Here is a 26,189-nt window from a genome sequence, read left to right on the forward strand (position 1 = left end):
ACAGCAAGATGGTACATAAATGCTTACCACTATATTGACTTTTCACTTAATTTTATACCCAACCATGGCAAAGCTGCAATTCCACGGAAAAACAATTGCAGAGGTTTACAATAGTAATGCATGCTTAAGGCCGAGTTCCTGGTAAACATTTTGGAACCATCTGATTAAAAGAGTCAAGGAGCTGATTACACGGAATACTCCATTTTATTCTTCCTGAGCCTTCATTACAGCTGAATGAAAGATAGTCCTGGGGAGTGATATTTATATCTACATTTGGAGCTGTGTCAAAAGGCGTGAAGCCACCATTCACCATAGTTATCTTATCTGTTGCCACATTTCATTTGCTAATGCCCTGAAACTTTGAGATAGTAGAGTCTTTCCTTGAACATTGCACATACTTTTCATCTAATTGAATAGATACTAAAGTAACAATGCAAAGGGTGTGGATTCATTGCCTTGCAGGAAAAGCTTTTCCTGGTGCCCTTCAAGAGATCATGAACATTGTAAATAGTAATTGCTATTGGGTGCAGAATATGTAGGCAGTACTAGAAAATAGTAAAGGGCAGGAAGACTTGGAGGAATGTTGTCCATGGGGTCACAATGGGTCAGACATGACTTCGAAACTAACAACAACAAATGTAGGTAGGCCCAGTGGAAAGTGCAATGGCATTGGCTCCAATAATTAAACACGAGTACCAATAATTTATCTCTTTGCCCCCCGCCCAAAAAAAGGGTGAGCCTTCAATTTACTTTGCAGGGTTGGGTCCTGTTTGAGACCTAATTCTGTTGATTTGGATCAATGTTGATTCAAATTCTCAGCTGATAGAAAACATACCTCTTCATTAGCTTTAAAACAAGCCTGGTGTCAGCTGTGGCAAATCTCATTCTTCCATGTATTTCATTGGCTATTCTTCAGGAAGGAGAACCCAATATATGTTGGCATAGTGATTTTTACAATAGTGTGAGTACTGGCAAACTGAATAACAATGCAGGAATTTGCCAAAAAAAGAAGAAGTGCTATTTGCAAAATGCAAGCTAGTGTTAAATACAGTTATTGAATATTCACTCATCTTAAATATAGTGGTTTGTTTATCAAATTTATATGGCCAGACATCTCACAAACAGTGGCACTGGGTGGCAGAGGTAAAGGTTCCCCTCGCACATATGTGTTAGTCGTTCGTGATTCTAGAGAGCGGTACTCATCTCTGTTTCAAAGCCGAAGAGCCAGTGCTGTCCGAAGACATCTCCATGGTCATATGGCTGGCATCAATGTTCCCTCTAATTTTTTTTCAGTGTGAGCAGAAAAGTATAGTGTTTGAGCGGCACATTTTCATGCCTGAGCACCTGAATTTTTTTCACAGATGTCACCTAAGACAACAACGAAATCAGTATTATTTGAAACTCAAAGTTATGTTTATTCAAGGTACCCGCTTAATTAAAAGTGTTATATAATATCAGTATCACTTAACAATGGTCCTGCTTAGCAACCAAAATGTTGGCTCAGAAACTCTGGCATTGAAGCATGCAAGTCTTAAAGCTGTCAAGTTACAAGACCTTTTCACCCCTGACCCTTTAGGAAAAAAAATCCCAAGGGTCTTCAAACCTGACAGCTTTAAGCCTTGTGGACTTCAACTCCCAGAATTCCTCCTCCAGTCATGTTGGCTCAGGAACTCTGGCATTGAAGCATGCAAGTCTTAAAGCTGTCAAGTTACAAGACCTTTGCACACCCTTTAGGAAAAAAAACCCCAGGGGTCTTCAAACCTGACAGCTTTAAGCCTTGTGGACTTCAACTCCCAGAATTCCTCCTCCAGTCATGTTGCAGCAACGTCATCTGCGTGGATCTGCTCCATCTTCGGTTTTTTTCACAGGGGGCAGGGCTGCGGCTGAAGATGCGAACGAGCCCCCGCCACCACTAGAATAGCTGCTGCCGCCTCCTCCTCCTCCTCTTCCTCCTCCAACAGCACCAACATATTTGCTGCCCAGCGCTGCAGCCGAGGTGAAGCCTCCAAAGCTCCCACAGGCGCCCCCGCCCATGGCAGTAGCAACGATGCCTCCCCCTCTGCTCGGAGCACCTCAGCTGGGCTCTGGGTTACCCCTGCCGCCGCCTCCACCTCCGCGGTTTTTCAGAAGCCATGAGGCCTTTTTCCCTGCTCCCCCCCTCCGCCGCCTTCCTACTAGCTCCCACAGCCAAATGGCTCCTCAAAAGCACGGCGGAGGAGGAAGGGGGAGGGATAACACGGGGGCCAGCTCAGGTGCTCTGCGTGGAGCCTCCACACACAACCGGTGTGCTCCACAAATGTTCCTGCTCACTAGCTCAAAAGGGCCCTCGCTGTTTCTCCAGGCAGCCCTCGCCCCTCCGTCCAGCCAAAGGTCGCTCCTGGCCAGGCAGGCTCCCCGCAGCTGCTCAGAGGCTCGCTCTCCTCCTCATAGCACCGTGAAATCCTTGGGTGGCTCCCAGCTCCTCTGCAATACAGCCAGTCCTTGACTTAGCCTCCACGCAGAACACCTGAGCTGGCCCCCATGTTATCCCTTTCCCTTCCTCCTCCGCCGTGCTTTTGAGGAGCCATTTGGCCGCGGGAGCTAGTAGGAAGGCGGTGGGGGGGGAGCAGGGAAAAAGGCCTCATGGCTTCTGAAAAACCGCGGAGGTGGAGGCGGCGGCAGGGGTAACCCAGAGCCCAGCTGAGGTGCTCCGAGCAGAGGGGGAGGCACCGCTGCTGCTGCCATGGGCGGGGGCGCCTGCTGGAGTTTTGGAGGATTCATCTCGGCTGCAGCGTTGGTGGCAAATCCGGCAGTGCTGTTGGAGGAGGAGGAGGCAGCAGCAGCTATTCCCCTCAGCTTCGGGAGCCTGTGGCAGAAATCACTGCGCGCAGTTTAAAATGGCTGCGCAGTGTTTCCTTGCCACGTGCGCGGCCGCGCAGCCGCACACCTTAGAGGGAACGGTGGCTGGCATGACTAAATGCCAAAGGTGCACGGAACACTCTTACCTTCCCACCAAAGGTGGTTCCTATTTTTTCTACTGGTAGGTTGGCAGAAGCTGGGACAAGTAACGGGAGCTCACTCTGTTACACAGCACTAGGGATTCGAACCTCTAAACTGCCAACCTTTCTGATCGACAAGCTCAGCGTCTTAGCCACTGAGTCACTGCGTCCCCTAGGATGGCATACAACACTGAATTAAAAACAATAATTATATAAAACAATAATAATTGAAAATATAAAAAAGCAGAAGACCCAAGAGAGGATGAGTAACTTTCTTGTTATCTGCAATAAGGGAATCATGTGAAAATGTCACCATTTTTGACCTACTGACGACATAGCCAAGTCATGAAGAACTTGTGGAACATTAACAGGAATGAAGCCAACCTTACTACTGGGGGGGGGGGGAGGCTCAGTAAGACAGGAGCAATGGCACAGAAGGACTACCTGTGACCTGCCACATTAATTCCCTCACCGAAGGGACCAGCAACATACCTTCTCTACCAGATCTGATGGGGTGGGCAGATATCATTGAGGAGAGGTTGTCCTTCACATAACCTGGGTCCAAGTCATGGAGGGCTTTAAAAGTTAAAGCCAGCAACTGAAATTGAACCTGGAAGCTAAGTGACAACCAATGCAGCTCATGGAGTAGAGGTTGTAATGTCCTGCTCTAGAGATACATATAACTGCCTGTACCAGCTAAAGTTTCCAGATATTCTTCAAGGGCAGCCCCATTTAGAGTGCATTAAAGTAATTCAATCAGGAGGTTACTAGGGCATGAGTGACAGTGAACAGGTCACCCAAATCTAGGAATGGGCGCAACACAAAGTTGTGCAAAGGTTCTCCTAATCCTGACTGCCTCCGCTCTTCAAGCAGAAATCATACGTTCAAGAGGACCCACACATTGTGCACCAGTCTTGAGTTAGAAAATGCAACCCCACCCAAGATTAAAGATAGTTAGGTTCTATACTGACCTGGCAATTAGAAACAGCAGCCAAAAGCCAAGACGCTTAATGTATCCAGGCCCATCAAATCCCAAGAGCAGGAACCTCCTACTGTCCTCACCAATCAACTTTGGGAAGAGAACCAAGGCACCCTAAGCCAGGTACCTTGAGCTCCATTAGTCTCAGGACTATCAGAGTACACAGCAAGCATCTTCCCACTTTTGTACAACACACACAAACACACAAACACACACGTGCACACACGTTCACAGATACTGTTCCCCTGCTGCTCCCACCAGCAAGCAGAGAGATCCCTTCAAATTCATCATTGACCAATTTTTCCTTAGGGCGTCACCCAGAGGAAGGAGAAAGAAGGAGGAATCAATCCTCATTCCAAGTGGGAAATCCACAGTTCAACTCTCAGATAATTAATCGTTAGATGGAAACTGCAGCTTATTTCCTCCTTGGGGCTATAGGAAGAAAGACAAAAAGATCTGTAGGAAGGAAGGTGTCCATAATAGTCTGCTACTTTACTATAACACCCCCCACTTGCCCATCCATTGCTCACACCATGACTGAGTTCACAGATGCAATCAAAAGGGCAAACACAGGAAAATAACAAAAACAGCCCATCCTCTGTGTGGCCCATCCTTTAGGCTGCTTTTCAGCCCATTCTGCCAGGAAACAGCCTGAAAGGTCCTATAGAGTACCCTGAGCAGATCTTCCAAGCAGCAGATCCCTCAAGATCGGCTTAACTGGTCTGAAAAAGTAATTTAAAAAAAAGACAAATCCACAGATGCGGAAAACATAGTCAGTTTTGTAGATGTGGCCAAGCCACAAGACAGCAAGCACAACATTTCCAGTTCACTCCCTGTGCCCAAATAAATCCAAATTATTCTGACAAATCCAAAAGCCTAGCTTTCATTTAGTTGACACCCCCCCCCAAAAAAAGCCCCATCCCTCTATTACAGAAGATAGTAGCTCCATGGCTCCCACTCCTTCTGACCTTAGTTTCCTGATTCCTGGTGATCTCCTATTTAGTATATCATAATAACCCCAAAACAATGAAAAACGTGTCATGATATCATGACATGAGCTATGCTTTTTCAAATTTGCAATATGATAGCACATGCAAGTGCATAAGGGATGGAGCTTGCATTCACTATCTCTCTGCCATGGATGCCTATGGGTGAGATCACTATTAGGTAAGCTCCCCATTGGGAGAGCGAGTATGTTCAGAGAAGCGTTGCGAGAGTTGTGCATACAGAGACACTGCAGTTTAAGTAGGCTTTTACTTTCATGGAAAATAGAGCTATCAGAGTTCACAAACAGTCCAAGTCATACACAGTTAAGACAGTCAGTCATCAACGTCTTTCAGTTAAGGGATAATCCAAATAACATAGTCCAGTATCGTATAATCAGTTCAGTACTCAATGTTTGCTAACAGTTGCAAAACTTACATTAGCTCACGGCACTTTCTAATAGCCAGCTTCCAAAACACTCAGATCAGATCAGCCCAGGATCTAACAAACAGAGAACTAACAGTCATTCTGGCTCCCTCTTATGGCTGATTGAAGAAAACAGCAACCAATCACATTTTACAGTATGATTTAAAGAAACAGGTACAGCATTGCTATATGATTTATATGTTGCCAACCCAACTGTTAGGTTATATTCCTAATTCTTTTATTGTCCTAAGGATTGGATGGTGAAAGTTCATATAGTCGTCAGAAGCATATCCGTCAAATTTGGGAGGTCCAAACTCAATAAATCTTCATTTACACAAATTTCAGTGGGGAAAAATGATATGTTGAAGCAACAGAAAGCCATTGTTTGAGGGGAGTTGGGTGTTGATTGAGAGAAGGATTACATTTTTTGCTCGGTCCATATGATAAATTTTTGAGTAGAGAGCAGTGGTGGGTTACGGATGGTACACCCTGGTACGGGCATTCTGGTATGGTGCTCCGGAGGACTCACCCACCCGCCAGCCATCCTTACCTGTATTTGACTCAACCAGGCCATTTGCACACATGCACCTGTGCAATGCTCCGCTGAGCAACTGGAGTGTCACAGGTGGCGGGTACGCATACGTGCGTGGTGGACACCCGGCCTTGTTGCAGCATACTGGTTGCGATAGGATCCAGAACCCACCAATGGTAGAGAGGATTATCTCTTTGGTAATAGTGACTTAACTGTAACATGTATTGGAACTTCCTCCTGGATGCCATCCTGATATATGAGATGCCATTTTCCATTATCTAACGTTGCTGTCCCCAGGCTGGAGTTTCCTGTGTTTTGCTGTGAAGTTATTTGCTTATCTGATTCATTGCCTTTTCCTGGGGATGATATGACTTGTGACTTGGGGAATTAAAAAGGGTTGGGACAGAAATGAAAATAATAAGTATGATGAAAAGATAACCCATGAAAAGGAAATGCAATACATACAATGCCTGCATCACTGAAACCATTTCATTTAACTCTTGATTTGCCTTTCAGCCACTTTTATTTCCTTGTTTCAAATTGTCAATACTGTATTACACCTGTTACAACTGATAAAAAATATTGGTGGGTGTGTGAAAGGTGGTGGATTAATGAGAATATGAATAGGATAAACTGTATTAAAAGATTAGAGGAGTCTAAATTTACTAAAGTCCACAGAGCAAACTACGAAAACTTAGCTCATAATTATAGTCCCTGTGGACTGCCATGGACTTTCAAGACATCAACATTCAGAATAAAAGAAATTCTTATTAGGGGGAGAGGGAGGCTTAATTGTTCCAAGTATTGTGTATCTTAACCTACTACAAAACTTTTTTAATAATAGAATAAGTGCTTCAAGTTCAAGTAAGAGAATAAAATTAATGAAGACGAACTTTTCCTTTTCTTTTAACTCAATGTTAAAGTCTGCTATGAAACCTTCTGTGGAATGCAAGAACATTTGTAATGTTGTCAAGATTCATAGATCCACCAGACACAATTATTCCTTGTGAATACTTTTTTTCCATCTGTATAAAACCCATTACTTTTCTACAATGTCCTAATCGAAATAATAGCAGTAATTAAAAAAACAAGAGTTCTTATCTCATTAACAGAGTATCACATAATACAAATAATCCAGAGAAAAGGTTGCATGATTGAAGGAATGAAGGAATCAATGGGCTGTGGGCAGGAGAAGAGGGAAGAAAGGGGATACAAGCAGGCAGGAAGTTTTGCAATGCTCCCCACCAGTGGACCACAGGGAAACTCAATGGGGAAGCAGCAGGAAGTTGGAAATCATTCCAACTCCCACTGGTTTTGTTTTGTTTTTTTGCTGGCCAATATCTCTAAAGCAATGACCCAATGGAATGTAGTTTGTCTAGTAAGCATCTAACAATGCTTACTTATATCACTACAATTTCGAAGGAATCTTCAGAGGCTCATGTCTGCTTGTTTCACATGTTGGAGCAACATACTGGTTTTTATAGCTAAAGTATACAGTACTCTGTTCCCCCCAAAATAAGACCTCCCCAGATAATAAGCCCAATCAGGCTTTTGAGCGCATGTGCTAAAATAAGCCCTCCCAAAAAATAAGCCTTCCCTGAAAATATTGCAACACAGCAGCAACCATGAGGTGACCACACACACCACTTCCTGCACCTCAAAAATAATATTTGCTATTATTATTCCAAAATAAGGCCAAGGGCTTATTTTGGGGGGGTCAAAAGAAAATTAGACTGTTCTTATTTTCGGGGAAACACGGTAGTTGTTCATATGCAATCTGTTACTGAATAGCTGGATCTGTCATATTTCTGTGTTCTATAAATGTCTCCAAAACATCTGGCTGACCATCATTGGAAGAAAAATAAATGGATTAATTTTCCAATGCAGCGGAATCATCGCACTGTTAATTCAGTGAACTTCTTCAAACATAACGTGACTTTGTAAAATATATTGTGAAGATCAAGTTACAGCATAAATCAATTTGCAAGCTTTCAGTTGGAAAACTAGAGTGGCTTTCAGGACATGCATTTAGTTTAAAATCTAGGTGGCGCAGTGGTTAAATGCAGCACTGCAGGCTACTGCTAGATCAGCAGGTCAGCGGTTCAAATCTCACCGGCTCAGGGTTGACTCAGCCTTCCATCCTTCCGAGGTGGGTAAAATGAGGACCCAGATTGTTGGGGGCAATATGCTGACTCTCTGTAAACCGCTTAGAGAGGCCTGAAAGGCCTATGAAGCGGTATATAAGTCTACTGCTATTGCTATTGCTATTGCTTTCTATTTCCATAATAACACTGGTTACAAGTGAGAATGATGGCAAACACAACCTGTTAAGTAATCCTGTGTTCTCCATAAGTCAGCAATGTTTACACTCTAGGCAGTTCTAAGGATTAATTATTGTTTGACAGCATTAGCAGTCAAGATGAAGAAGTCAGGGGTTCTTTATTTTCCTTCTATAGGAAATGAAGAGCCAGAAGAATATTTACTGTAATAATACTTTTGTCTCTTAATTTTTTTCTGGATGATCAATCTACATTTCCTTTCCATCTTTACAGGTGTTTAGATGTTTTCCCGCATCACTGAAAAAAGTGAAATAGCCAATTAGTTAGGACACTTGCTATGTGTGTCTGGAAGTAACAGCAGAGGAGGTATTCAGCCAGTTCTGACAGGTTCTGGACAACCGGTAGTGGGCATTTTGAGTAGTTCGGATAACTGGCAAATGCCACCTCTGGTTGGCCCTGCCAGCATCTATTCGCTGTCTCCTGAATCCCAGCTGATCAGAATCCAAGCTGATCAGCTGGGTCTTCTTCTGTTGCCCTGCACAGGAGAACTGAGCTGGAAAACAGGTTAGTGGCGTGGGGAGGGAATGGGGATTTTACAGTATCCTTGCCCTGGAATGGGGAAGGAATGGGGATTTTGCAGTATCCTTCCGCTGCCACGCCCACCAAGCCAAGCCACGCCCACTGAACCGGTAGTAAAAAATATTTGGACCCCACCACTGAATAACAGGTCTGAAATTCCTTATTGTTTGCATGTTTTGGAGCATATAAGCAAGGTCAACATTTCTTATGGTTAAGATCTATTTATGTCAAAAAAAACCAAGCAGGTCTGGTTCATATAGAATCCAAAACTATAACAAAGTTCATTTGTTTTATTTAATATATTATACTAGCCGAACCAATGAGGTTGATGGAATCCTTCAAAATAGATTCCACCATATCATGTACAGACAGAAATTCTATGGTTCTTGTCTCATAAATCTATGCCCTCCCCACCCAAAATGTTTATTTACTTTGTGTTACTTGTATACTATCTCTTCCTGAATACTCTAGACAGCAAGCAATTTTAGCATAAAATAATCTCCTTTCAAAAGACCCATATGTACTTTAAAGAGAATTATTTAAGAAAGATGGGACCAAACATGAGCATATATTTGAGAAAAGTAACCTTTAAAAAAGCATGTATAAATATACTTTCAAAACTTACATATTAGAGATAAGGTGAAGTTTTCTTCAAGCTGAACTCAGTTCTTGGTGAATTCTTGGATATGTCTCCAGAGCTTCTTGGCAGCAATACAAAAATTATTTGCTTGGGATGTTTTTTGTGATTTCTTAGTTTAGCTTGCAACCTTTATATTCCCTGGATAAGTCCCAGCCACATATTATCCCTGTCTGACCAAGATTTTTAAGCCCAGAGAAGGCCAGCTAGATGCTGCCACCCACAGAGTTCCATATTAAACTCAATATATTACAGAAAGTTGCAAACAACAATAAAGAATGCTTACTCAGAAGTTAAAAATGCAAACATGTAAAAAAAAGGATAATAAAATTTACATCAGTTCCACAAATAGTCTCTTTTATTAGTACCAAAGTCATCCAGCTGGCTTTCATGACTAAGGCAGAACTAGCATGTGGGCTTCTGCACTACTCAATTAGTGCTTTAATTGTTTGGTCACACTGATTCTCCTGACCATGTATACTCAAAAATAAATTCTATTAGGTTCAATGGAGCTTGTTCCCAAATAGAAATGTGATATTAAACCAGTTGAAACTGTTATAGCCTAGTAAGTTCTCGGACTTACGAATGACAGCTCGGCAGCAGCCAGGCGCGCCTTAACCAATCAGGCATGCCTGCGAGTTGCCGGGCTGTCATACGCGCAGCTATTGGCTCATCCGTCTGACAGCTCCATATAAAAAGCTGTCAGACAGAGGAGAGGTGCCGGTCTACCATCTGTATTCGTTCTTGCCTGTAATAAAGCAGTTTGACTTATGGTTACCTCAGATGCCTCTGCTTGATTCTTCTGCCGATCTAACGCTGGCAACGAGCTGGTGGGATCACGGGCTCTGAGCACGACCTAGAGGGCAAGCAACAAGCGTATTTAGGCGCTTAGACCGGACAAAATATTCGTGCCTCAAATCGCCTCAGCCGCCGCTCCACCTCAGCCACGAACCGCTATGGCCGGCATGCCCGCCTTCGCTCCGTTTGGAGCTGCCGGGGAGTCCTGGGCCGCCTTTTTAGAGCGGTTCGAGTGCTTCCTAATTGCCAACGATCGGCAAGGCTACTCTCAAGGTAGGAAGTGTGGGTTCTTTTTAACTGCCTGCGGACCTGAGATGTTCGCAATGGCCCGCTCTTTCGCAGCCCCACGGGCTGTATACGAACTGTCTTGGGAGGAATTAACGGAGGGGCTTCAAGCATACTATGCCCCGACTCCGTCTCAAATCGCACGCCGGTTTACCTACTGCCGGCGAGTGCAGAAGCCGTCCGAATTGGTGAACCAATTCTTACAAGCCTTGCGAGTCGCCGCAGCTCAATGTGACTTCCCTGACTTGGAGGACAATCTAGCGGAGCAATTTGTTTGTGGCCTTAAGGACATATTCCTTAGGCGGCGGCTCCTTGGCAAGCCTAAAGTCACCCTCGTGTATGCCATCGACGAAGCCAGAGCCACTGAGCTTGCAGACCTCTTCTCAGTGGAGATCGACCGCTACCTGCCCCAAGCGACCGCTCCCGCTCCTATGCCTGCCTTGCCGGCTTTACCGGGGCCTGCCCCCGCACCTCCACAGCTGTCGACATACATTAGCCTGGAGCTATGTGTGGTGGCCCTGCCTTGACGCCGAGATCGAGGCCTGGGTCACCCGTTGTGTTCCCTGCCAGGAGTCCCGCCCATCTCCCCCCTCCTCCCCCTCCCGGGAGTGGGAGATGCCCCGCTGCCCCTGGTCCCGCATTCACCTGGACTTCGCGGGCCCCTTCCACGGCCAGGTATTCTTGGTGGCTGTGGATGCCTACTCCCGCTGGGTGGAGCTGGTTCTAATGCACTCCACCACAGCCGAGAGCACGGTGCGGGCCCTGCGACGGTTGTTCGCTACCCATGGGTTGCCGGACACAGTGGTGTCCGACAACGGCCCACAATTCACATCTGCCGTCTTCCAATCATACCTGGCCGCCCAAGGCATCCACCACACGCCGGTTGCCCCTTACCATCTGGACAGCAATGGCCAGGCGGAAAGGGTGGTCTGATCAGCCAAGGAGGCTTTGGGCCGCATGGACCGTGGCGACTGGCAGACAAGGGTGGATGCTTACCTAATGACTCAGCACTCCACCCCTTGCCCCCTAACACGGCAAAGCCCCGCGGAGCTGCTGATGGGTCGTCGTCTGCGGATCACCCTAGATAGACTACACCCCCTCTATTCAGGAATTCAGCCTGGCAACCTGGGGTCTCCCTCCCATTCCTTCCTTCCCGGGGACATGGTTTGGGCTCGGAACTTCTCTGGGGACCCTCGGTGGGTGCCTGCCACCATCACCAAGGTAACAGGACCCATCTCCTACAGGGCCCAACTTTCCGATGGCACCGAGTGGCGGCGACACCTGGATCAATTAAGACGCCGCCACCCCCCGGATGATCCAGCTCAACCCGACACGCAGAGGCCGGCCACCGATGCCTCGCAACCGGCCCCAGATCCGCAATGTTTGCCGCAAACCACACCTCTGATGGCCTTCGCAGATCCAGGCCAGCCTACCAGGGCCTCAGGGTCAATTACTTCCCCTCATTGCCCTTTCTCCACCTCTCCAACCAAGCCCGCAATGCCCGCTCCCAACCAGTTAGGCCTTCTTAGTCCAGGCCTTCCCCAGCCCCAGGCCGCCTACCGGCCCAATCCAAATTCACTGCCCTCCTCGGCCGCGCCCCCTTCGCCCGGCCTACCTCATCCTTGGTTTCCGCCTCCTCAACTAGGCCGCTCCAGTGATGTCACCTGGAGTTTCACTCCCCGCAGGGAGGAGCTCTTACAGGGACATGCTCTCCAGTCGACGCCTCCAGACCAACTGAGGCATTCGGGGCATGTCCGCCGTCCCCCCGCATACTTACGCGACTACGCCTGCGCCGTCTCTGACGCATGCGCATTGCTGGGGGGGAAGGAGTGTTATAGCCTAGTAAGTCCTCGGACTTACGAATGACAGCTTGGCCAATCAGGCGCGCCTGCGAGTTGCCGGGCTGTCATACGCGCGGCTATTGGCTCATCCGTCTGACAGCTCCATATAAAAAGCTGTCAGACGGAGGAGAGGTGCCGGTCTACCATCTGTATTCGTTCTTGCCTGTAATAAAGCAGTTTGACTTACGATTACCTCAGACGCCTCTGCTTGATTCTTCCGCCGATCTAACAGAAACTAACATAATTTATTTTTGATTATAGATGTTCAGGAGAGTCAGTTTAGCCAAAAAGTTAAAGCATTAATTGAGTAGTGTAAAAACCCACATGCTAATTCTTCTTCTTCTTTTTTTTACATTTGTATTAGTTTATCAAAACTAATAAAACTAATATATCAAAATATGAAATACATAGAGAAATTCAAAAAAGGAATAGAAAATTAGGAGGAGGGAAACAATAAAAGAAAAAAAAATGGCGTAAAGAGGAAAAAGGAAAGAAAAAGGCACCGACTTCCAACTGCCTTTAGCACAGTAGAAAATAACATTACAACCTCGACTTCTTACTTTTACTTTTACACAATAATATGGTATATATTAACCATTTCTATAACAACAAACCTATCTCATTAGCAAAAACAAAATTTCATTTTTTTTCAATGCAATCACAAAATCCAGAAGCAATTTCCAGACAGATTTTTTTTAAAAGTATATTCTCTTCTTTGGATAAAACAATCAATAACCCATGGGCTAATTCTGTCTTAATCATAAAAATCAGTTGGATGACTTTGGTACCAACAGAAGAGAATATTTGTAGCTCAGGGTGGAACGGTGAGGTCCTTTGTGCTCTCTGAGCTTGGTTGTTGTCTTACAGATGTTTCATTACACAACTAGGTAACATCATCAGTGCTAGAAAGGAAGGTTTGCTCTCTGTTTATATACATATGGTATATATTTTATATACAGAAGATGATTTTGGGCTAGTCGTTCTCTCTTGGCCCTAGAAATATGACAATGGTGAACTACTATCAAAAATATTGATAAGAAAACTAATTGGATTTCTCTATATACTTACCAGATGTCATATCTGTCTAGAAGGAACACACAAACAAAATTATATACTGATCTGCAGTGTACATTTGTCATAATCAGAAACTGTGCCAACATTTCAGCTATGTTGGCTGGGATTTCCCCTGCTCATGTTTTATATTTACATTTGAGTCTTTGAATACTTTCAACAATTCTTGTTCTCTTTAAGTATCCATCAAGGGAATGGTTGTATTGCCATTCTGCTTCCCAGCAGTACAAATCATCTAGCATTGTGATTCAGAGCTACTGGAAACTTCTACATTCTTCTTCCTGTTTGAGGTTAAAATGAAATGAAGGAAAATACATTCTAAGTCTTTTGTATTTGTTTATATGTGACAATAGCAATAGCAGTTAGACTTATATACCGCTTCATAGGGCTTTCAGCCCTCTCTAAGCGGATTACAGAGTCAGCATATTGCCCCCAACAACAATCCGGGTCCTCATTTTACCCACCTCAGAAGGATGGAAGGCTGAGTCAACCTTGAGCCGGTGAGATTTGAACCGCCGAACTGCAGCTAGCAGTCAGCTGAAGTGGCCTGCAGTACTGCACCCTAACCACTGCGCCACCTAGGCTCATTAGGGAACTATTGTCTCCAACCTTGGTCTCCAACCTTGGCAACTTTAAGACTTGTGGACTCCAACTCCCAGAGTTCCTCAGTCAGCAAAGCAAAGCTGGCTGAAGAACTCTGGGAGTTGAAGTCCACAAGTCTTAAAGTTGCCAAGGTTGGAGACCACTGTATTAAGGAATTAACAACAATTCTGCGTCAAAGACTAAAAATATTCCAATATTATACTGTAGGGGCAGTTCTGCTTACAAATGCCAATTTCATCTATCAATATGGTCTTGACAAGTTAATTTTATTTGAAAGCTGCCTCCTAGAGAACAGGTTCTGTATGTAGTAGAATGCCCTAACACTTCTTTTTAGACAGTCCAAAAAACAACAACAACCCACTAATAATCTTCAATGTAATTGGAGTGACCTAATTTGAATTTAAATTGTTGTCACCACCACTTGGGGTAGTGTCCTGAGAAATAGTATCATGAATGGTTTTTATATTGCTAGAGTTGTGGACTGAATCCAAAATATATGCCAAATAATTGAAGGAGCAGTTGGATCTCTTCCAGTCTGTATTAGGCAAAAGCCTTCCACAGCAGTTGCTTAACCGTGAATATGGTTAACTCCAGAAGTTCTGGAGTAGGTGTAGATGTTGCTGATATAATTGCATTTTTGTTTTTGAAGGAGGATTGTCATTGCACATAGGCCTGACTTTACTCAAGCTTAGTTTCCCACACAATATTTTGATGCCATAAATGCAGGGCCCTTTTGACTTTTTACTCAGTTTATTAAAGATTTCTATAGGTGCGTATTTAACTTATATGCAGAGAACATCATGAGAAAAGCGAGGCTAGATTAATCAAAAATTGGAATTAAGATTGCTAGGAGAAATATCAACAACCTTAGATATGCATACGATACCACTCTAATGGCAGAAACTGAAGAGGAACTAAAGAGCCTCCTGATGTGGGTGAAGAAAGAGAGTGCAAAAGTTGGCTTGAAACTCAACATTAAGAAAATTAAGATCATGGCATCCAGCCTTTTCAATTCCTGGCAAATAGATGGAGAAGAAATGGAGGTAGTGACAGATTTTATTTTCCTGGGCCCAGATTTTACTTTCCTCCTGGGGAGGAAAGCTATGGCAAATCTAGACAGCATACTAAAAAGCAGAGACATCACTCTGCCAACAAAAGTGCGTATAGTCAAAGTTTTCACAGTTGCAATGTATGGCTGTGAAAGTTGGGCCATAAGGAAGGCTGAGTGCTAACGAATTGAGGCCTTTGAACTATGATGCTGGAGAAGATTCCTGCAAGTCCCTTGGACTGCAAGGTGATCAAACTAGTTAGTGCTAAAGGAGATCAACCGTGACTGCTCTTTAGAAGGCCAGATCCTGAGATGAAACTCAAATACTTTGGCCATCTAATGAGAAGGAAGGACTCACTGGAGAAGAGCCTAATGCTAGGATAGATTGAGGGCAAAAGAAGAAGGGGACGACAGAGAACGAGGTGGTTGGATGGAGTCACTGAAGCAGTAGGCATTAGCTTAAATGTACTCCAGAGGATGGTAGAGGACAGGAAGGCCTGGAGGAATGTTGTTCATAGGGTTTTGATGGGTTGGACATCACTTCGCAACTAACAACAACAATAGGTGCACTTGTATGGAGAAAGATAAAAAAAGTAGTTTACATCTGCAGTCTGGAGTTCAGCCACATTAAAAGCTTTGTTAGTTGGCAGGCTATGACTCATCCTATTCTATGATTGTTACTGACCATAGAAGGTTCTGTGCCACTGATTTTATCTCTCTTGGAATGAACTTCAAAGGACTAGAACATAAGGAAATTACCTATGCCTAATGTATCGCATTAGGACAAATGGTTCACACAGTACCTCTTCTTGCTCAGTAGCAATTTTTGACATCTGTCAAAACTACAAAAACTCCCTCGGAGGATTGGGAGAGAGATCTTGAGGTTTCTAGTATGAGGTATTGTAGCTCTCTAGTTTGAGAGTGCATAAAGCATCCAAAATACTTTGTACAGTAAAAATCTCTCTGTATCATCAGCAAAATTAGAGAGTAAAATAATAGAATCAGAATAACGTCAGGAACAAAATTGGGACAATTTGGAAAATTCCAAACTTTTCTGGTCTAGTAGTTTTTCATAACAAAAATGTTTCAGAACAATTGTAATTGTTTGGTCATTTGCTTGGAATAAATTGGCTCAGCACCTATTTTAAATTAAGGAAGTTATTCTGTTTTTTTCTGCACATATGAGGAAGCAGTATACCTTCTTGGCCTGTTTGTTTATTTATTGCTTGTAATTGGTTTCCTTTGTTTGATACTCAGGTTCACCGGCAAACATGGCATTTTGAAATGGGCATACTTACAAATTATTTAATTAATTTACTATAGAGAAATAAAAATCGCCTTTTTTGAAATTTTAGTCTGATAGTGGTCAGCAATGGATATAAATTCCTACCAGAACAGATACAGTCTATTAAATTCTTTGAAATACTGAATTTGATGACAAGAGAACCAGGGATAGGAAATCCAGCTAAATGTTAAGAAAACTTTCTTAAATATTTTTTTTTCTTTGGAATACAAAAAACAGAATAATTTTTATAGAACAATTGTAACAATTGCTAAGTATTTTCTAATCCCTAATTGCCAATATAACCAACTAAGTGCCAAAGGTTTTATCTATCAATGTAAATAGCTTTCTTGTCATAAATAAATACGTCTATTTTAGATGTGCTGTTTTTCACCTTCTTTCTTCCACTAGTTAATACTCACGATGAGCTGAGAAAGTTTAAGAGAAAAAGTGTGATGAAAAGTAATAGTTTACACAGTACTTGGGTTGTGTCAATAGACATATGGTGCTCAGCTTCTAAGATTCTCAGTCATTAGATTAAGTTATCACAATTACTAAGATGATTGAGTGTATTTTGGCACCATAAGTGGTTTTAAGGACTTACGTAATTCTGTATGCTTGCGTAATAGGAGTTTTGTCTTTCTTTATTCTTCTTACTCGTTTTTCCCTGCTTAGAGAATCTGAGAAAAGGGAAACAAAATTCTTATCTATCACCAAAAGTCCTTACTAATAGCAAACTAACACTGCTAGAGACAATTGAATGACTTACCTGTACTATTCAAGTCCCTCTTGTTTGTTCTAGGGACTATGGGCTCTTGTTCACCATCAATTGCACTTCAACTGTTGCTTCCAAAGCATTAAATCCAAAGTGCAAAGGATTCAGTCATTTCTCCTCTTGGTACAATAAAGCCATCTGTCCCAGCTTTGGGGCTGTTGAGGTTAAATTGCTTAAGATTCCAAAAAAGTGTGGTCCAGTATATTTGGAGGAAACCAGATTGAAGAAGACAGTTCCGACGATCAGCTGGCCCAGCTCCCTGCCCCTACCCTATTCTGTCCTAGATTTCTTTCTTTCTGGCTCAATTGATTTGCATGACACTTCTCCACTGTTCTACTCACCAAGGCTGCCTTACAAGGTAAGCAGCTGAGCTTCAAATTGCTGTATTGTGAATGGTGTGCACGTGTGTTAGGCGTCCACGCAAAGCGCATGATCACCAAACCGGTTGTTAAACTGGTTGCAGCCTGGTTGCAGCCCACCCTTGATGTTAATGTGATTCTTGTCATTGTGTTTTTTAAATCTATATTTTTCCCTCTAGATTATTGTTAAAATATTACTATGAAAGCCACAAAATGAAAACAAGAACTCATTAACAAATATAAAGTTACTGTATATACTCGAGTATAAGCCTAGTTTTTCAGCCCACTTTTTGGGCTGAAAAAAGCCGCCTCGGCTTATACTCGAGTCAGTGAAAAATTTGCCCGAAATGGAGGAGAAAAAGGGGCGGGGCCATGCCGCTGGGTGACACTCGTGAATGGCCCAGTGCCCCTGTGAGTTTCCCCTCCCTCTGTGTCAGTTTGCCGCGCAGCGCGCACCGCACCATCCCCCCTCCTCACGTTCTAATGTAATGCAGGGCTGTCTTACGATTTTCCTTCCTCCCCCTCCTGCCGCTCTGCAACGATGTCCCACCTCCTCCTTGTTATGGCAAGCAGCCACATAGCGATGTCCCACCTCCTCTGGTACAGTGATCCAATGATAGGAATCACTGTGCCGTGTGTCATAGGAGGCGGGACATCGCTCCCGCGGCTGCACGGGACATCAGCATCACAGCGGGACATCAGCATCATGAGGTGAGTGAAGTATTTCATTGAATACACCGCTAGTTTACTGTTTTTCTTTGAAATAAATATTCAAAAACATTATTGGTATCTATTTTTATTTTTGAAATTTACCGGTAGCTGCTGCATTTCCCACCCTAGGCTTATACTCGAGTCAATAACTTTTCCAGTTTTTTGTGGTAAAATTAGGTGCCTCGGCTTATATTCGGGTCGGCCTATACTCGAGTATATACGGTACTCTGAAAAGAAATATCATGATGGGTATACCTAAACATATCTAAACCTAGCTGTATAATATTGTCCTGGGAATTAATTTAAAGTCAAGTAAGAAATGATGAGGCTACAGCTTATTAACATGCATTTGAAAAAAAAGCCATTCTATTATATAGTACACAACAAAACCTGAACAGAAATAAGCCTTTCAACAGTCCTCGGGACAAACTATCAAAATATGGGTAAAGTTTGGATTCCCTAGTCATAAAGTGTCCCAGAAAGGCTCTTCAAATTAAGGTAAAATAGCCAAATTGCAAAAGTGGGCACCCAAAAGCAAGAATTACAGTAGAATTACGGAGAATATTTTTTTTTATTTCAAAAAGTACTAAATGTTTAAAGCTGAATTGAGACGGATATCCAGATTTTCCACTTCCCTTTTCCTCTCCCCTCCTTTGACTGCTAAAAATTATGCTGATGCAACCACACTATGCACTATTGTAATAACGTTATCATTTTATAAAGATTGAGTAACAGGCAGCAGAAACAGACAGAGTCTGGCTCTTAGCCTTTGTGACACAATGCACTGATTGAATCCGATAGTGCTTCCAAACTGACATGAACTTCGCTTTCTCATTAATTCCATGTCTAATATGGAGGGGACATCGCAGGAACTGATATGCATTCATAGCAGTGCACAAACAGCTGTAAAATTTGGAAAACAGTAAGCATTTTTATCTTGCCCAAGCATAGACATACAGGAAAATCTTCCCCTGCATATAAAAGTACTCTTATCTTGGTGCCAATCCAGTGACAAATGTCATTTTTTTTAAAAAGGATTACACTTGTTATTATTGGCCAAGTTTAATGTAAACAGCTAATATACTGCTCACATACGATATTCATTTGCTAAACTGGAAAATCCCGTTCTGATGTAAACTTATTTAAATGCATGGTGCAAAGAATTAAGGACCTTCTTATATATTTCATCACTTGTTTTCCTTAACTTTTTTTCATCCTTAGCTCAAGAAATATGAAGCAATAAAGTAACCAATGAATTTTGCAAACCAGGATATAGGTAGTTCATGCGTATACCGTATATACTCGAGTATAGGCCGACCCGAATATAAGCCGAGGCACCTAATTTTACCACAAAAAACTGGAAAAGTTATTGACTCGAGTATAAGCCTAGGGTGGGAAATGCAGCAGCTACCGGTAAATTTCAAAAATAAAAATAGATACCAATAATGTTTTTGAATATTTATTTCAAAGAAAAACAGTAAACTAGCGGTGTATTCAATGAAATACTTCACTCACCTCATGATGCTGATGTCCCGCTGTGATGATGATGTCCCGTGCAGCCGCGGGAGCGATGTCCCGCCTCCTATGACACACGGCACAGTGATTCCTATCATTGGATCACTGTACCAGAGGAGGTGGGACATCGCTATGTGGCTGCTTGCCATAACAAGGAGGAGGTGGGACATCGTTGCAGAGCGGCAGGAGGGGGAGGAAGGAAAATCGTAAGACAGCCCTGCATTACATTAGAACGTGAGGAGGGGGGATGGTGCGGTGCGCGCTGCGCGGCAAACTGACACAGAGGGAGGGGAAACTCACAGGGGCACTGGGCCATTCACGAGTGTCACCCAGCGGCATGGCCCCGCCCCTTTTTCTCCTCCATTTCGGGCAAATTTTTCACTGACTCGAGTATAAGCCGAGGCGGCTTTTTTCAGCCCAAAAAGTGGGCTGAAAAACTAGGCTTATACTCGAGTATATACAGTAAGCATTGTTTGGAGAAGAAACAATAAGACAATGAAATTAAATATTGTGACCTCATGGACAACGTTCCTCCAGGCCATCATGTCCTCTACCATCCTCTGGAGTCCATTTAAACTCACACCAACTGCTTCAGTGACTCAATCCAGCCATATCATTCTCTGTCGTCCACTTCTTTTGCCCTCAATCTTTCCCAGGATCAGGCTCTTCTCAAGTGAGTCCTTCCTTTTCATTAGGTGGCCAAAGTATTTGAGTTTCATCTTCAGGATCTGGCCTTCTAAAGAGCAGTCAGGCTTGATCTCCTCTAGGACTGACCAGCTTGATTGCCTTGCAGTCCAAGAGTCTTCTCCAGCACCATAGTTCAAAAGCCTCAATTCTTTGGCACTCAACCTTTCTTATGGTCCAACGGTCACAGCCATACATTGCACCTGGGAAAACCATAGCCTTGACTAAATATATGATATAATGAAATATATGATATAATAAAAGAGCTGAAACTTCTCACGCCAACACCATTAACTCTATTTATTAAACGGTCCTTGAACCCTTCTTTCTACCATTTGATTACACACCTTCACTCAGTGCCCTTTATTCTTTAAGCCTCTCTATTTCTATTTTTTTTTTCGGGATCTAATCTTCCTCCTCCTGCCACAACTCAAAGGACTTGCCGTCAATCCATTACTCATTCATTTATACACTACTTCCCTTTTTACCACCCTGTAGTCCCTATTCAGATTAAAGTCAAGGCATGTGGATGGAGCCGAGCATTTACTGGCCAAATGCCCTTCCTGATGCCATGTGGAATTCACAGCAGGTACTTTATTTTTGCGCTCTAGGAGAGAAAAAACTGGCAATACCTAGGATTGGACTCTCAACCTTCTGAGTGTCTTTACCACTAGGCTACCCTGGCACTCTACTTCCTTCACACACTGTGAAAGTGTATGCACCATTTGTCAAGCTGGGCCTTTCAATGAACCCATAAGAGAACAACAGCTGACCTCTACATAGTACAGGCAGTCTTCAACTTACAACAGTTCATTTAGCAACCATTCAAAGCTACAACGGCACTGAAAAAAGTGACTTATGAACATTTTTCACACTTATGTCCGTTGCAGCATCTCCATGGACACATGATTTATATTCGGATGCTTGACAACTGACTCTTTATGACAGTTCCAGTGTCCCGAGGTCATGTGATCCCCTTTTGCGACCTTCTGACAAGCAAAGTCAATGGGAAAATCAGATTCACTTAACAACCGTGTTATTAATTTAACAACTGCAGTGATTCCATTAACAAACGTGGCAAGAAAAATTCTCAAATGGGGCAAAACTCACTTAACAAATTTCTCATTTAGCAATAAAAAAATTTGGGCTCAATTGTTGTAAGTAGAGGACTACCTGTCCTATTAAACATGACATCTTTCTGCAAAATTACTATTTACGAGCAGTGGTATACATTTCAAAGTGATCTCATTTAGTAACAAATTTCCAAGTCCATATTCCTGCAAAACCTTCTGGTTCAGACTCTGCCTCTCAATATAAAAAAGATGAACCTTAATGTGCAACCCAGCTGCCCTGCCCCTCTAATCCCGAGGTTATTCTTGGCACATTCGTTGGAATGCAAGAATAGGTTCTTGGAAATGCGTAGTTTTCAAAGATTGCAAAAACTATTCATGCCTGGGATAAGAATCATTTGCATGTCAAATTTATTTTTCATGCCTTTGCTCTGATGTTTGTAACGTGCAGACTAGCCCACAGAAATCATCTTTGCTCTAAGTACCCAAATTATCTCTTTGAACAAACAGTGTGAACCACAAATAGCTAAATCAGACGTGTATGTCCACTGGTTGCTCCGTATGCAAATTAGAGTGGATTCTTGGGGATTACATTTGGCTTCCTGTGTGTAGGGGAAAAAAGAGAGAGAGAGAGAGCCGACATTTACTGTCTGAAACAGACGGTGAAAGAGAAAGAAGAAGAAAAGAAAAGAAGCTGCATTTGCAGCTTTAATGTTCTTTCTATAACCACATGGAATAACAGAGTGTAGGAAAACTGAAAGCAAAGCTCATCCACTTGGAAAACCCAGACAGAAACTTTTTAAGAAGTGGAAAGGACTTTTTTTTTTTTCAAAATCAAGAAAGTGGACTCCCCCCCACCCCGAAATACGTGAGGTGGAAGTCCAAGGAGAATCCTGCTCATAAAAGAAACTGGATGAGAAAGGTAAAGGTAGTTACAAAAGCTGAGATTTTTGATCAGCGACACCTTCAAGCAGTGCGCTGTCTTTTAGAAAGTTGCTGACGGAGCTTTGGCATTTGATCATCTCCAACTGCTGATTAACACAGCACTGTTTTATATTTAACTCTGACCAGAGCAGGAGGAGCTGGGGGTGGGGTTGTGCTGCTTATAAGGCAAATCGGGAGCAGCTACAAAGTTCTTCTGTATGCATTCCCTCTTTCTTCTCTCCTGAACCGACTTCTGCTTTCCAGTCATTTTCCTTTGGAAAAAATCAAACTTTTTTGGGGGGGGGTTAACTGTCTAAAAGGGAACCGAGGAGAGAGGCAAGAAAAGCAGATGAGAAGGAAAGAGGAAGAGACTGCCTATTAAATCCAGCCCTTCAGCCAAAGAGAGAGAAGAGAGTGAGCAAGCCACCGCACTGTTGCTTAATGTGTCTGTTTTAAGTTTTAAGTTTGGTAAGCACAGTGGGAGATGCAAGGAATGGATATTGAAGACAAGTCATCCAAAATGTATTGTATGAGAGGCAAGCACGTGGCCATTATTTGTGGAGTGGTATCTGCTGTGGCCTTAATTTTGGGACTCGGATTAGGTTTAGGATTAAAACCTGAGGTCTGCTATCCTCCAGAAGACAATGGGCAAGTGTCAACAAAACCACCCACCCAACAAAACCACCCATCCACTACTCCACAAGTCACACCTCCTTCAGATCCCAGTGTCTTTTGCAGTGCCAAAAATGATGAAAATGGACCCTGGATTAATTTTAGGCTGCCAAACTATGTTCAGCCAGTTCATTACGATTTGGACTTGACTCCTGAGATGGAAGCTGAGGTGTACACCGGAATGGTAAATATCTCCATCAGCTTGAAAGAACAGACAACAAGGCATTTGTGGCTTCACCTGAGAGAAACAAAGATCACGGAAATACCTGAGCTCAGGACATCCTCGGGCCAGGTCATTGCGATAAAGCGTTGTTTTGGATATGAACCGTATGAATATGTGGTGATAGAGGCCGAAGAAGACTTACGTCCTAGCAACTATGTCCTGAGTATGAAGTTCAAAGGCTATTTGAATGGTTCCCTGGTTGGATTTTATAGAACAAGCTATGAGGAGAATGGAAAGACCAAGTAAATCTCTCTTTTAACATTTTTGCACTATTATTTTTCACACAAGGCTCTTCTCTTTCTCTCTCCACCTTACACTTTCTCTTTCCTCACCACAAAACTGTGATCTTTCTTGTGTGTGTATATAACGAATATTAAGGAACCCAATAATGGGATAATGATAAGTACAACGAGGAGAGAGATGGTGATTGTGGGAATATGGTTTAGTTTTGCTTATGAATTTACCACATATTTACAGAATGCAAGGGCAACAAAATAAGCATGTATCTTTTTTCTATAATGTTCTTTATCTTATTCTTAATCATACTTTTATATTGTTAGACAGATTTTCCAAGACCGGAAACATATGCCTGATAGTTTAATTTAAATTATTATGATATTATAAATGAAATTCATTATTTATACAATGATGGCCTTGTTTTAGTAGAAAATACATCCAGGAAGCCTTGCTTCTCTCCCCCGCCCCCCCACTTTTAATGCACAATTTCATCCATTTGTTGCCTGTAAGGTATGTTTATGTATAATTGTTTGGCAGCATCCAGATTAAGAACTGACTACTGTTAGGTATGTAGAAATGTATCAGTGGAAGGTGAGATAGGAATCTGGTTAATAATGCTTTTCAACCTCTTAATCACAACTTCAAAGTCTTGTTGTTTTTGAAACGGGAGTTTGGTAGTGAGGGGTGTCCATCAGAGACATTTCAACATCTCAGTCCATATATGGAAATCATATATATTGGTTTTAAAATAATAACAAAAAGGGGAAAAAAGGAACAAAATGCAAAAACATTTATGATAGAAATAAATATATTGTCACAGAAAAAAATACATAAAACAATAGCTTGTAAGATTTTTGGAAACAATGTTCTCTACACTGTAAATTTCTACAGCTATAGCTTTCTAAAAAGTAAGAAAAATGCAACAAAGGAAAAAGAAAAAAAAACATAATATGATATATCATAACAGCAAGCAGTTACGATTCTATACAGGTAGTCCTCTACTTACCACTATCATTGAGCCCAAAATTTCTGTTGCTAAGTGAGAGAGTTGTTAAATGAGTTTTGCCCATTTTACAACCTTTCTTGACACAGTTTTTAAGTGAATCACTGCAGTTAGTAATACAGTTGTTAAATGAATCTAGCTTCCCCATTGACTTTGCTTGTCTGAAGGTCACAAAAGGTGATAACATGACCCTGGGGCACTGCAATGGTCATTGATATGATTGAAATTCAGCTGACAAGCACCTGAATTTTGATCTTGTGACTATGGGGATGCTGCAAAGGTTATAAGTGTGAAAAATAGAAACAGCACTTAAACTTACATACTGTTTCACAGTATTTTACAGCCCTCTCTAAGCGGTTTGCAGACTCAGCATATTGCCCCCAACAATTTTGGTCCTCATTTTACCAACCTCGGAAGGATGGAAGGCTGAGTCAACCTTGAGCCTGGTGAGATTTGAATTGCCAAATTGCAGGCAGCTGGCAGGCAGCAGAAGTAGCCTGCAGTAGTGCATTCTAACCCCTGTGCCACCACAGATCTTGTCATAGTCATAAGTCACTTTTTCAGTGCTGTTGTGACTGTGAATGGTCACTAAATGAACTGTTATAAATAGAGGACTACATGTACTTATCTAGTACAAATATCATTCAAGTATTCATATATTTCTAATACATTTATCTAACTGTCATGTTTTTAACCAATGTTCCCTCTAATTTTTTTCCAGTGTGAGCAGAAAAGTATAGTGTTTGAGCGGCATATTTTCATGCCTGAGCACCTGAATTTTTTTCACAGTTGTCACCTAAGACAACAACGAAATCAGTATTATTTGAAACTCAAAGTTATGTTTATTCAAGGTACCCGCTTAATTAAAAGTGTTATATAATATCAGTATCACTTAACAACGCTCCTGCTTAGCAACCAAAATGTTGGCTCAGAAAGTCTGGCATTTGAAGCACGCAAGTCTTAAAGCTGTTGTTACAAGACCCTTGCACCCCTAACCCTTTAGGGGAAAAAAACCCCAGGGGTCTTCAAACGTGACAGCTTTAGGACTTGTGGACTTCAACTCCCAGAATTCCTCCCTGAGGAGAATTATATATTTGGACTGTTTCATAGTTACATTAGAGAACTACATTGTTAGAACTTAGCACAAAAGATACCTTTTATCTGAAAATCCAAATAGAGTAAACCTGCTATTATCCCAGAGCACTAATGTCATTTGTCCCAATCTGTTTTACGAGTCTGTAAGAAATATTTTCACTAAATTTTATAGATCTATATTTCAGGAACCTATCAGAAGTTAGGGCAAGATAAGAGTGGAAGAATGAATTTTGTTGCAGGTCATGGGGATTTTTTCAGCATCTTAAAAGTGGAGCGCATGTGCATTGAACTAGCAATACCCATTTAATAACAAAAGGAAATGGCTGAATTAAATTTGGTAAAGTTGCAAGCGAGCTGTAAAAAGCTTGTGGTTTTTAAAATCATAGAATCAGAAGGGATACTGGAGGTCTTCTAGTCCAGCCCCTTGTCCAAGGCAGGAGTCTTTATATCATCTGAGACAAATGGCCGTCCAGTCTTTTGAAAACCTGTAGCAAATGAATTAAGATTCCATTGATTTTAATTGTTCTTACTGTCAGATTTCTCTTTATTTCCAGCTTGAGTCTCCTTCTGACAAGTTTCCATTGCTTCTTGTCCTGTCC

General features: G+C 42.5%; 1 protein-coding gene across 2 annotated transcripts in view; it reads left to right on the plus strand.

Moving 5' to 3' along the window:
* The first annotated feature begins 22,050 nt into the window (after window positions 1-22,050).
* Window positions 22,051-26,189, plus strand: part of ENPEP (glutamyl aminopeptidase) — a 62,213-nt gene continuing 58,074 nt past the window's right edge. Inside the window, exon 1 of one of the 2 annotated variants that reach the window (XM_032224414.1) lies at window positions 22,051-22,358. Coding sequence is in view for 1 of the 2 variants with exons in the window: in XM_032224413.1 (XP_032080304.1) it covers window positions 22,845-23,497 (653 nt within the window). In the remaining variant the exon portion in view is untranslated. The other variant, XM_032224413.1, reaches the window with a different exon arrangement.

The sequence above is a fragment of the Thamnophis elegans genome, chromosome 9 (genome assembly GCF_009769535.1).
Source record: "Thamnophis elegans isolate rThaEle1 chromosome 9, rThaEle1.pri, whole genome shotgun sequence".
Taxonomy (NCBI): domain Eukaryota; kingdom Metazoa; phylum Chordata; class Lepidosauria; order Squamata; family Colubridae; genus Thamnophis; species Thamnophis elegans.